Source organism: Papio anubis, unplaced genomic scaffold, assembly GCF_008728515.1.
Source record: "Papio anubis isolate 15944 unplaced genomic scaffold, Panubis1.0 scaffold20, whole genome shotgun sequence".
Taxonomy (NCBI): Eukaryota; Metazoa; Chordata; class Mammalia; order Primates; family Cercopithecidae; genus Papio; species Papio anubis.
The window spans coordinates 403,228-417,252 of NW_022162022.1; the positions used below are offsets into that span (position 1 = coordinate 403,228).

The 14,025-nt window shown below is 39.6% G+C and overlaps 1 protein-coding gene across 1 annotated transcript in view; it reads left to right on the top strand.

Annotated features, from left to right (window-relative positions):
• LOC116272788 (fibrillin-1) overlaps positions 1 to 14,025 on the top strand; it is a 236,939-nt gene that overhangs the window by 20,827 nt on the left and 202,087 nt on the right. Inside the window, exons 2-3 of the mRNA XM_031661595.1 lie at positions 10,722 to 10,804; positions 12,982 to 13,080. Coding sequence (XP_031517455.1) covers positions 10,722 to 10,804; positions 12,982 to 13,080 — 182 coding nt within the window. The remainder of the gene's footprint in view (positions 1 to 10,721; positions 10,805 to 12,981; positions 13,081 to 14,025) is intronic.

The window sequence follows — 14,025 nt, forward strand, 5'->3', positions numbered from 1 at the left end:
ACCCTAAGTTCTTGGGCTATTGCTTTCAATCAACACAAAATCTCCATGAAAAGCTGAGGGTACACAGCAAATGAAACTGTTGATGCAACACCTGTGTGCTGCCTGTGCTATGAGTTACTCCAGTTAGCAGTGGGAAAAGCCTTCATCCAAGCAGCACATCCAAAGATACCTTTCAAGGTCACTCTGTGGATTTTGTCATGGTTGTCTGTAGGAATTGGCCACATAAGGCTGGCTCCATCTATGACCTTGATCAGTTGCAACAATCTGTCATCATAAAATACATGCCAACTTGTGAGCTGAAAACCTTCGTTTAGTTGCTTGTGGGATTTTTATTTTTCTCTTTTGCCAAAGAAATAAATAGAATCAAATATTTATATATGTGTATTATTTGTCTACATTGATTTTGTATTTTCTCAAAGGAAAATATTGATTTATGAGTTATAAACTTGGATAACTTCATTGATCAGAATACATTAATGACTGGCATGTCAGTGAAATAAGGTACAAAACCACCATACATTTCTGTTTAACTGTCTATATAGCCTTTCAAAGACGTGTTAAATAGTCTTCCTTTAAATAGATAAATTTGTAAGAAATAATTCTCTGTATCACACAGATTTTAATGTTGGTGGCATTTTCCATCTGGCCTACTTTTGGCGCTGAGGAGATATTAATCTTTGTTAATTGTACTTCGTACTTACTAGTGCCTAAAGTCAGTATTATCTTGTGTGCTTCTAAATAGACTACAGGATGGTCTAGGCATAATAGATATTGTTACTGTGCTTGAAGAACAATGTATTACTCTGGGAGTAAAGGGGGTGGGTTGGACTTCAGGGATGAGATCTAGACAGATAATTGTTTTAAATATATAACTACAGTATAGCTTGTGTACGTTTATTGAAGATATGTCTGGAATTGTGTTTGTAATGTGAAAGATGAATGGGATTCATCAGGGAACACTAAGGAAGGAGATGGAACTACATATTGAAATGGAAAGATGGAAGAGCTAATATAAAAATGGAGGAAGTGTCTGGTTTTTGTGTGTGTCAGAGATAGCAGTGCGTGCATGAGTGAGGGCTGAGATGGTGAAGAGGAGCTGAGTAGGAGGGTGGGAATTGAAGGTACAGGTAAAGGTAAGAGTGGACAGGTAGATTAGGCCTACCTGCTAGATATCTGAAACTAATAACGAGACACTTAACATTATAGAGGGTGAAGGTCCATCTTTGGGTTGTAGGAGAATAGAAATAAGCATGGTGAATATGAAAAGATACTTAGCCATATTGTCCTAATGGAGTAGAGACAAACTAGGAAGCCAGGAAAAAAGAACATGATACTAGTCCAACAATGAAATCACCAGGATTTGGACAAGGGATTTGCTAATGGAGTTGGAGAATTTAAGAGGAATTTCATCAGTGGGATGAAATAAAACTAGTGACTCCCCTTAGCAACCGGGAAACATCAAATCATAGCTCAGATAGTCCTCTTCTGAGCTTACCACACATGCTGTGGCCAAAGGCCTTTGTTCTGGCCACCCTGAGTTCCCCGGGCAGACCTTGATGTTCGTGCTTTCTCTGTTGCGTAGACACTCTTTGTACCTGTGTTCCTAGACTGTGAGATCCTCAAAAGCAAAGACTGTCTCTCAGTCACTTTTTAAATATAGCTGTTTTATTTGTAATTGCATTGGGACATTATTATTATTATTTTACCTTAAAATAAACTTTTCCCTTTAGAACGGTTTTAGAGTTACAGAAAAATTGAGAGAGTTCCCGTATACTCTGGACACTTTACTCTGTTGTTAGCATCTCATACTAGCATGGCATATTTTTTGTAATTAATGAACCAATTTTTTTTTCTTTTTCTTTTCTTTTTTTTTTTTTTGAGACGGAGTTTCTTGCTCTGTGCCCAGGTTGGAGTGCAGTGGCACAATCTCCGCTCACTGCAAGCTTCACCTTCTGGGTTCATGCCATTCCCCTGCCTCAGCCTCCAGAGAAGCTGGGGCTACAGGCGCCAGCCACCACACCCGGCTAATTTTTTTTTTTTGTAGTTTTAGTAGAGATGGAGTTTCACTGTGTTAGCCAGGATGGTCTCCATCTCCTGACCTCGTGATCCACCTGCCTCAGCCTCCCAAAGTGTTGGGATTACAGGCGTGAGCCACCGTGCCCAGCCAATGAACCAATATTGATATGTAGTTAGTGATTAAAGGCCATTCCTTATTCAAATGTTCTGAGTTTTTACTTAATGTCCTTTTTATGTTCAGAATCCCATCTAGGATATCAGCCTGCATTTAGTAGTCATGTTTTCTTAGACATGACTCAGCTGTCACAGTTCTCAGACTTTCCTTGTTTTTAATGACCTTGACAGTTTTTAGGAGGGCTGGTCAGATATTTTGCAGGATGGCCCTGAGTGGAATGATTTGATGTTTTTGTCATGATTACACTGAAATTATGGGCTTTTGGGAAAAAGACCACAGAGGTAAAGTTCCATTTTTATCACATAATATTAAGGGTTTATAGTAGGAACATGATTTGTCGTTGTTGCTGTAACCCTTCGTCGCCTGGTTGAGATAGGATTTGTCAGGATTTTCCACTTTTTCCTCCCCTTTATACTGTACTCTTTGGAAGACAGTCAATGTGTGTAGCTCACATGTAAGAAGTGGGGAGTTATGCTTCATGCTTTGGAAGGCCGAGCATCTATGAAATTATTTGAAAGTCTAAAGCACAGGAGATTTGTCTCTACTCTCCCATTTATGTATTTCTTCAATCATTTATTTATCAGTATGGACTTATGGATATTGATTTTTTACTTGGTGTTGTAATCCAATGCTGCTTTTGTTATTTTGTTGCTCCCAAAGGATTCTGGCTTTGGCCATTTAGACTTCTTTCATTTGGCTCCTGTGTCCCTTGCCATGCTCCCTTCAGTGTGGATGTGTGTTTAGCACTTCCTTATACTTTCTGTCACTGCAAGATGCTAGAGATTCCGCTTGTCTATTTCCCGCCAAGCCCTAGAATCATCTCCCAGGAGCCCTGATTCCTTTTATCGAATAATAGTATTAGCAACCAAGATCTAGGCATTAGGCATACTCATCTTGGTCAGTTTTATTTCTTAGCTAACACAGTGCCCAGCACATGATAGACTCTCATTAAATATTGCTAACTAGCCAGCAATAGTGGAATGTTGAGTAACTGATGGTGCAAATGACTCAATGAAATATTATGTAGCTATCCAAAATGATCATTAGATTTATACAATAACGTAAGTGAAAAAGTAACAAAAAAGGAAGATTGTAATAACACTTATGCAAAACAAGCAGAGACTTGTGCGAAAAATGCTAACAAGAGGAACTAGATTTGAATTTTGGCTCCCCAGTTTATTAACAGTGTGAATTTAGATGGATTAATCTCTATGGCTCAACTTCCTCACATTCATTATAATACAACAATAATGATAAAAATAATAACTTATTTCATAGGAGTATTGTGGGGAGGTAAATGAGTGCTGGGGCTGAAATAGGACAAGCACTCAATAGATAGGATGAATGCAGTGATTACTGTGAGGCTGATGGAACTATGATGTTTTGTCTTTGTTTCCCAAATCCTCAGTGATATGTAACATTATATACATCGTGACCTCTTCATCTCTCTCCCCAATCTTCTGTAAGGAATATCTGGAACTGGATCGTTTCATGGTAGTCTCACTCTCTCTTCCTAGGAATTCCCGTAGTGCTTCCTATTTGAAATGATTGCTCAGTAATGTTTTTATGTTGCCTGGGGTTCATCACCACCCTTTATACATACATGCTCCTCCAGTCCCCCGACCGTGGCTCTCAGCAAAGGGGCAGCTTGAGCCCCTCTTATGAGCCCTTCAGCACACAACCCAGTGTATCTCAATAGGTTAGTTTAATTTGTAAAACATGATTTGGCAATCATGTAGGTCGAAGCATGTAGAGTATCCAGAATTCAATAAATGTTAGCTCTTTTTCTGTTTTTGTTTTTTTTTAACTTTTATTTTAGGCTCAGGGGTACATGTGCAGGTTTGTTATACAGGTAAACTCGTGTCATGATTGTTTGAGGTACAAATTATATCAGTTTGTTTCTTAATCATATTTTATTTCCATAGTCACAAAAGAACAAAAAATAAATTAAAAAACCTTTGGGTTGGTAAAAAAAAAAAAAATTGTTGAATAGCTTTGTGCTTGTGGGCAAGGCGAAGAGTCCTGATGTACCTGATTGTGGACCTGGCAGTGAACTTACTGGCTGCACAGGAAGAGGAGCTATTGATCTTGGATAAATTGAGTTTGAGATGGTAACAAAACATTTAATTCTAAATGCCCTGAAAACCGGAACTAAAGAGAGAAGAAAAGAGACAGAGTGGAAGAAAGGGAGATAGGGAAGGGGAGATGAGGAAGGGAGGGAGAGAAAGAGGGAGAGAGAAACAGATGGACCGTGGCTTGGGAGGAAAAGGTAATGGAGTCACCAATCTACTGGTGATGGAGAAGGCAAGAAGGGGATAAAGCTCTTGAAAACCAGCATAAAATCTATTATTCGTTCTGTTCCTTTTCAGATTACTTTTATCTAAAAAAAAAAATATCCCCAACTGCACAAAGTAGGTTAGAGTGGTTGGCTGGCTTGCATCCTCAAAGGAGGAAGCCAGAATTGCCCGCATCCCAAGCAGTGTCGACCCAGACAATCCAGAGAAGAGTCGCTGGGTCTACAGCAGCAGTCTCCAACCTTTTTGGTACCAGGGACTCGTTTCGTGAAAGAGCTTTTCCATGGCCAGGGGGATGGTTTCAGGATGATTCAAGCTCATTACATTTATTGTGCACTTTATTTCTATTATTATTACATTGTAATATATTATGAAATAATTATACAACTCACCATAACGTAGAATCAGTGGGAGCCCTGAGCTTGTTTTCCTGTGACTAGACGGTCCTATCTGGGAGTGATAGGAGACAGTGACAGATCATCAGGCATTAGATTCTCATAAGGAGTGGACAACCTAGATCCCTCCCACGTGCAGTTCACAGTAAGGTTTGCGCTCCTATGAGAATCTAACGCTGTCCCTGATCTGACAGGAGGTGGAGTTCAGGGGTAATGAGAGTGATGGGGAGCAGCTATAAATACAGAGGAAGCTTCACTTGCTTGCCTGCCACTTACCTCCTGCTGTGTGGCCCAGTTCCTAACAGGACATGGACTGGTCTGTGGCCCAGGGGTTGGGGACCGCAGTCTAGAGAGCCAAGCTGAAGCTTAGGGAAGTCACGGAAGCTGTTCTCATTACCAGGGTTTGAAGTTTTGTTACCCAGGTTGCATTGTGACTGGCAGATAGACTGGAACAGTCACGTGAGGTATTCAAATCACTGCTGGGAGACTTGACCTCTGACTTCAGTGAAGAGGGCCAGAATAAAGGCACTAAAATAAAGAGGGGGAGTATTTGCAAGGTTTGTCAGAGTAGCATGGGCCCCTTCCTCAGACGACTCATGATGTTTTTTCTTTTTTTATCTTATTAAGAAAATTATCAAAGAGCAAATCAAATCATGATGTGTAGTTCACAATACAGGCAGCTCATTTGTGTATTGTAATTGTTCCATGATCTATCACATTTTTTATAGTGGAAGTTATTTTAACCTTGGAACAGTAGGATGTTAAGATATTAACATGGGACACAATACATGGGCAGGTGGGTGTCCTTTGCTGTGTGAGGGCATTTACCTTTTGATGCCCCTCCAGATTTACACTTAAGGGGCTAAATCATGATTTTTTCCCTTAAAGGTTAAGAAAAAAAAGCAGTTAATGAAGCAGGTCAGCCTCATTAGCCATTACCTAGTGCTTAGTGTTCTCCTTGTGCAAGAGTTTAATCACTAACATACATGTTGAGAAACTAACATATATGAAATAAGAGCCTCCTGACCTTGTTTTTATTACCTTAACCTTTTCTGAAAAGGAGTTTGCACTTTGCATAGGAAACAGAAAGGCTATCTTGCTGTAAGAGGCCAAATTGCAGAAATGGGCTCTGGCTAAGGAATGTGGACACACTGCAGACATCTTGCACAGAGGCCAAGTCTTGCAATGATGTGGTCAGACGTGGTAGAGGCCAGCTGTTTGCTCCGTTGAGAGAGGCTTTTGCCAGTCTACGGGATCTCTGAGGGCTGTGTTTAACTGAATCCAAATATCAAACCTGCTGAGACTCACTCATGCCCCAGGGTGTTTGGAGTTGGGTTCTTGCAGAGCACAATATTGAAAGTAACTGGTAAAAGAAATTACAGATAAAGACTTAGCTATTTTTAAAAAATGTAACATACAGTGGTGAAGTGGAGTATAAATGTATTTTCCCTCTTTCCCCTATAGACTATTGGAATACAGGTAAAAACAATTTATGCTGGCTGGGTGTGGTGCCTCACACTTTGGGAGGCAGAGGTGGGTGGATCACGAGGTCAGGAGTTCGAGACCAGCCTGGGCAGTATGGTGAAACCCTTGTCTCTACTAAAAATACAAAAATTAGCTGGGCATGGTGGCGCATGCCTGTAGTCCCAGCTACTCGGGAGGCTGAGGCAGAAGAATCTATTGAACCCAGGAGGTGGAGGTTGCAGTGAGCTGAGATCACGCCACTGCACTCCAGCCTGGGTGACAGAGCAAGACTCTGTCTCAAAACAGTTTATGCTATGCTTTATCCTTGGTCTATTGATGGACATTCTGTGATTTGTGTTACTTATGTCACCCTGAATGCTACTGGATGAAATATCATCTTGTCCTCTAAGTACACCTTTGACTTAACATAAGGTTAGGAGAGTGTACTCTAAGAGTCAGGCTTTTTGAGTTCAGATCTCCATTACACACGTCTAAGCTATGGGACCTTGGCCAGGTTGTTTAAACTTCTTAAGCAATAGTTTTTTTTTTTTTTAGTGTTAAACATTATAACAATAAAAATTACCTTGAAGAGTTGCTATGAGGATGAAATAAAATAATGTATCTGTAGCACTTAGCAAAGAGTTCTTTCCCCTTTGAATTTTAATTTTTAAAAATTTGTTGAATGTTGTTGCTACTTGCACAGAGCTTTAACTCTGACTTTGTGTGTTTGTGCTGGAGTGATGGGGTTTGGTGGGGATAGCTGACGAGGTGAAAAGAGAAAGAGGTATGGATGCTATACTTTCATTGACCCCAAAGAGTAACTGTATTAAAGATTTACCTTCCCTGTACAAGCATTTTGTATTGAAACCTTATAACTAAATATTTTATTATGGAAACAATCCAGTATGTCTGCTTTAGAGTTTACGTGTTTTAGTTCTTTCCAGCTTCAATAAGACATTCATTTATTTCCAGAATCAGAGCTGTTTTTTTTCTGTGTGTAAGTAGAACAGATGTCACGCATCTTGTTTGAACGAGTTCTATTCGTTTACAGTGTCTCAAGACCAAAAGCAGCAGAGGAGAAATCTTATATGTTTCTAATACTTTGCATTGAGCCATACCGCATAGCATTTAGAATGATTTAAGAATGAATGGCAACACAATTAAAACAATCATTGTCATTTGAAGGTATTGGTTGAAATAACTGAAATTATGTAACGTATTACTTGTGAATGATAAAGTTTTAAAATTCATAGAAAGTCAGAGGATGCAAATAAAATAAGTCCAATCCAAAATTATAAAGAACCTTAAGAAATACAGTGAAATGAAAATGTGATGCATTAATGAAAGGGAATGGTGAATAAATGAAACAAGAAGCATCCTGTTTCAAAGATAAGATGTTCATATTCAAAAGTAGAGTTACTGTTTTAAGTGAAAGATGATGATGGAAATAGAAGAGCATACATTTTAAAATGAACAGTTGTGGATGAATATTAGATAAGAAAGCAAGAGAACTCTGTCTCTGCTTCCCCAAGTTCTCATCTCTTAAGGTAACTAGGTCGAAACATTTCTGTTTTTTGTTCTTCTCATATCCATCTCCATAACACCATCTACCATGTTTGTACCTCTGTATCTAGATTTAAACAGTACCCATTGGTTTCTTGCTTTGAAAGATGGAGACTTAGTTCACTAAAGTATCTGTACCCTTTTTCTCTCTTCTTCTTCACAACTTTTACATATAGCTGTAGTATAACTTTTCTTTATTGGTTATTTGAAAACACAGTGTAATATAGAGAAGACTCTGTTTCTAGGATCAGCTGCTTTATTGACTGCCACACTTTCCCTCCCAAATTGTTTCCCGAGTTATGTCATCTGTCCCATTACTTCTACCCTTGTGAAGGTTTACAACATTTACATTTTCTTTTGTAACTATCGTAAATTGTAAAATCTTCCATGTTTTGGCTGTAGATTGATTCTAAACATTAAAAAAAGAACGTTTATATTATCGTGCTTTTTCAAATACCTTGGAAAATCCTTAGAATATTTGGCTTCATAGGACTGAAATAGTTATTCTGGACCCTTTGTTTCTGAGCTTCTTCATCTTGTATGTGTGTTACGACATACATATTTTTGCCAGACACTATGTCTGTGACATATTATGTCAGCCAATGTATGATTGTAGTTAAAAAAAAAAAAAAAAACATTATGTCAACCACAGGACACCCTGCAAAGGCTCAGGGGTGCTCTGACAGTATTCCAGGATTTCATAGGGATTGGACTATCTCAGCGGAGCTGTTCTAATGGGCTGTTCCTGGAGAAGGTTTGAGGTGGTTGACTTTGACCTGGATTGTCATTTCAAATCGAGAGAACTTTTATAATAAAAGTTTGGAAGGCCGAGTGTTCCCCTCTACCCCAGCTGTCTACCCTGACTTCCTCTCTCATTTTCCTTTCTGAGAATTTGAATTTCCCCAGGAACTTCTGGACACTGAAGTTTCAGGCATTACTTTGTCATGGAGGGACAAAGGGTTGGGAGCCTTTGACTTAGAATTCTCCATAACATCTTTCTTCCTTTATTCCTTATGGTTCCATTGGTTGAGTAACCTAGGTCAGAAGATGATTCCATCAGGATGATAATGCTGCATTGTATGTTCATCGCCTTTTTGATATATGAAGCTTTCATGTCCATTATTTGACACATATACACACAAGGGAGACATTTCATTATGCCATTGTACACAGAAATATACTGAGCTCACACAGCCTCTAGCATCATGCACATATTTCGCCTCTATCCAATCATTTCCTCTCTATCCTCAGAGAAGGCCTGGGCTGCTGGGTGTAGAGTTAGGGCCCTTTCCTTGGCTCCTCCAGCTTTCTTCCTAATTCCCTTTCTGACCTCAGCATCTGTCAGTGTGAAGTATGCATGGTGCCCTGCAGGGTGTTCCAGATTTTCTGGAGAAACAAAAGGGGTAAAGGACATAGCAAAGACCTTACGTTGGTTCCCAAACCGGCATGATGCTGAAGTAGTGAGTTCAGAGGAAATGTGGGAGGGCTCTGTACTGTGTCATATGGTCTCCATATACAAAGAGAATGTGGGAGTGCACCCTAACTGAAAACACATTTTAGCTATACAGTTGTTTTTAAAGGTTTATGCTTTTGGGATTACAGTGTTTATACCTGTAAGCTTTGGAATTGCTCCTAGTTTGTGTGAAATTGATTGCAAAACATTTGACCTTCCTTATGAGCCCCTGATCACCAGCAACTAGCATCAATGCTTAGGCCCTCAGGATGTGGCAAAGTAAAACTAATGGTTGCTTCTTCTAGGTCTCTGTGTATTATAGTCTCTGTCTTAGTTTCCACTGTAGAAGTCACTGGATCCTTACTCTGTTGCTCCCTGAAATTGTTAAATGTGGATCATCTGGATTCTGAATGGAGTTTCTGTTCCAGGACATGTGATGAACTGTCTGTAAACAAGAAACCAGGAGTGACACTGATTTTATTTTCTTGTAACTGCTGGTATCAAGTGTGTTTCCAAACTTTTTTTTTGAGACAGAGTCTTACTTTGTCGCCCAGGCTGGAGTGCAGTGGTACGATCTCAGCTCACTGCAGCCTCCGCCTCCCGGATTCAAGCGATTCTCGTGCCTCAGCCCCCTAAGTAGCTGGGAATATAGGCACATGCCAGCACACCAAGCTAATTTTTGTGTTTTTGGTAGAGATGGGGTTTCATCATGTTGGCCGGGCTGGTCTTGAACTCCTGACCTCAAGTGACCTGCCCGCCTCGGCTTCCCAAAGTGCTGGGATTACAGGCATGAGCCACTGCACCTGGCCTGCTTCCAAACTTTTGCTAAATAAATATTTACATGTTTTGGCCTTTATTTTTTCTGACTCATGTCAGAGTTTGCATTCCTGTAATTTTAGTGAAAGGAAGAATGTGTAAAATTATAGAGGTGAGATGGGCCATAGAGGGGGAAATATATGTATATATATGGCTTCAAAGAGTAGAAACGTAAAGTGTTACATGCATGAGATTTTATTACAACCTTTCTTAACCATATCGGTAAGAAATTTATTGTTTAAGTTTATTGTCTAATTTAAGACTTGTATGACTTCATGAATTGTGACAGAATGTGCTACATTTTGTAGCTCTGGTTTTTATTTCCCTGATGGGCCAATGCATAGGTAATATTAAGGGATGTCCCTGTTAATATCACTATGTTAGTGTCCTAAGCTACCAACCCAGCATTGAGTCTCATGAGTTTGCTTTATCTGTCTGCCAGGATTCATCTTGCTTTTATAACTCAGGGATTTTTTTTCCCTTTGGCCATCTCTTCCTCTTCTTCTTCTTTTTTTAAATATAGAATTCTTCTGTTTTTGTTTTAGACCCAATGTCTGTGGATCACGTTATAATGCTTACTGTTGCCCTGGATGGAAAACCTTACCTGGCGGAAATCAGTGTATTGTCCGTAAGTAAATAGAACACCTGTCATTCTGCATGTCCTTCTTTTGTTGTGTTGGTTGCATGGGGAGCCTTAGAATGTGGCCCTTTGTAACTGTACTATTAATCTGTTTATAGTAGAGCCTTCCAGCTTTAAGACTTTTCTACCTTTCCAGTTTGGGAAATACATCAACTTAGTCAAACCTCTCTCAAAGGTTAGTCACAGGGATACTTTGCTTGAGGTTGTGTCATTTACATGTGTTGTACCTGGCTACATAGACTAATTACTTTGATGGGAGTTTGAATGAAAGAGTCTTATTGCTGGTTTTCTTATTGTAATTTCTAACTTTGCTGGCCAACCACAGGCCTAACCAAACCCTGTACATTGAATTTGGGTGATTGAGGGGCCAAGATCAGACCTGACTCCTAGATAGAAGGGAAAGGGAGGAGATAGAGCACCAGGCAAAGATCAGTGGCAAGACTAAGAAACATCTCAAATGATAACAGAGGTTCCTCTATTGAATTCTGCTGGCAAGGCCAACCTCCAGATTTCCCCAATATCCCACAAATGTTGAGTGACAAATCACATGCCAGACAAGGTGTTATTTAATGGAGACACCAAAGTCAACTTTAGTCATGATGTCTGCCCTTCATGAGCTTTTACAGTTGTTGGACCTGTGAAATAATGTCCAGTTTTCAGAAAACACCATTAGTATAATGGAGAAATTTAGAGCTGAAGGGACATTAAAGAATCACTTAGTTCACCTTCTCACTTGGCTGACAGTGGTCAGTGGAGAATAGACTATATTGGCCAATATTTGCTTCACAACCTGAAGAAGCTTAACTCTTTCTCAATTCTTGATTTTGACCAGAAAGCTTCTCCTTTATTTGGCACACTACGGTTTAAGACCAAAACTGGATCATTAAAAGAGAAATATAATGGTATTTGGATTTTCTTAATGAACTTTATAATAGAACCCTTTCCTTGCCTTCTGTAGAGTTCTCTGAGAAATGATGTCTCCAGGTATTTAAATAAATGTTTATTGGATCCTTTGACAGTTTGTTTCTTAGCCATTTCCAGTTTCCATCCTAAACTCTTTGGATGTTTGAATGCACTTTCTATCAAGTGTAGTCTTTTAGCTTTGCATGTCACGTGTGCACTTGCAAGGCTGTGCAGGAGCTTGAGGAAAAGATCATGCCTGTCATGACAAAAAGTAGTGACCAAGTCCTAGTCTGCTGATAAATATCAATCATATGCCATTTAAACTTACTGTTGTGGCCACTAGCAGAGCATTTGGTACCAGCATGATATTAGTCTCTGGGTGGTGTGCAAATGTTAATATTTCTCTAAAGGATGAATGGCTTCCTGACTGTAGAATCAGTACTCTGGCGGTAGATTCCAGCGTTCTTCTCTCAGACTGTTGATGGAATTCAGAACAGGATAAAAATTAAACAATAAACATTTACAATAGGCTGGGCACGGTGGCTCATGCCTGTAATCCCAGCACTCTGGGAGGCCGAGGCAGGCAGATCACGAGGTCAGGAGATCAAGACCATCCTGGCTAACACGGTGAAACCCCATCTCTACTAAAAATACAAAAAATCAGCTGGGCGTGGTGGCACGTGCCTGTAGTCCCAGCTATTCGGGAGGCTGAGGCAGGAGAATGGCGTGAACCCAGGAGGCAGAGCTTGCAATGAACCGAGATCGCGCCACTGCACTCCAGCCTAGGCGACAAAGCGAGACTCCGTCTCAAAAAAACAAAACAAAACAAAACAAGAAAACATTTACAATAAAATTGGCTCCCAAAAGTAACAATGTAATTTTCATATCATTAAATCTTAGAGTTAATATATTTCTTATGATCATACAAATATGTTTAGATGCAGAATTTTAATTTGTTTGTTTGGTTTTCTCGTCATAGCCTGTTCTGGGCTTTTGATGGATTAAGTGCTGTGGACTAGGCAAAGAGAGGTTGAGAACCACCGTTATTGGATAAAGGAGTTGTGGATTTGAAAGCCAGAGTTTATTTAGTTCAATAGACTTGTTTTGAAAATGAGTACACCTGAGGCTTAAGGTCATATAAGTCATGATAGCAAAGTTCGTGAGGGACCTGAGAACCCAGGTTTCCTCATTTGAGGATCGGTCCCCTATAACAAATCGTGTTCTAAATCCATGTGCTAACAGGCCTCTGGTTTTATTCACAGCCATTTGCCGGCATTCCTGTGGGGATGGATTTTGTTCGAGGCCAAATATGTGCACTTGCCCATCTGGTCAGATAGCTCCTTCCTGTGGCTCCAGATCCAGTAAGTCTAACATGTCATTATATATAATATTATTTTATGTGGTTACACCCCATTTTCTCCTAAATTTGATTTTGGCTTTCCTCTTTCCTGCAATACATTTTTTCACTAGAACATCTGCCTTCTCTGTTCTGCCCAAAATACTTGGAAAGGCTTTCCTTCATCTGGCCTCTCATTTCCCTGCTTTACTCTTTATAGGAAAATTACCTATGGGGCATAGTTACTGTGAATAGGATAAGCTTATGGCCTTTTATGTAGGTATTGCCTTATTCATCTTTGTATCTCCAATGTAAACACCATAAAAGGTGCTCAATGAAATGGCTGTTTAATGAACGTTTTTGGCTCAAGAAATCTAGGCATTCTTCCTTGTGGTACTGAAATATGAATCTGATTAAAACTTATTTAAGACTCAAGACCCCTGCTTTACAAGAAGAAAATGTAAGAAGTCATCATGGAAGTTTCTGGGGGTGACTTGTAATGAAGCATAAACATATTTTTCCTTTCAGAATTTTGCCACTTTCTGTGATGCCAGAGGAATATCCACAGTTCATTCTTCAAAGCCTTTGCTTGCTTATTCTATTGTTTTTCTTTTGGGGGTTTGGGCAAGTGAGTCATCATTGGTTGTTTAAAAAGCTGAAGTTCTTGTTTCTGTAAACAGCCCCTCAAAACTTTGACTGTCCCCATGGCAAAAAACGTAGGTCCCTTTTCCATTTCTTTTTTTTTTTTTTTTTTTTTTTCTGGTGAGAAAATGTACCCCGCTTGTTGTGTGTCCTATTTTGACAGAGTTTTAAAGAGAAACATTGTGGAATCAGTGCATTCTCTTTTGTTTACTGCAAGTAGAGACTTCAGTGTGTCAAGGCTCATTACCTGTTAAGAGTTCAAACATTTGAGTGTGTCTCTCACAAGCCAATTAACAGGTTAGGGCAAGTTGTCCTGTGTAGCTCTCTT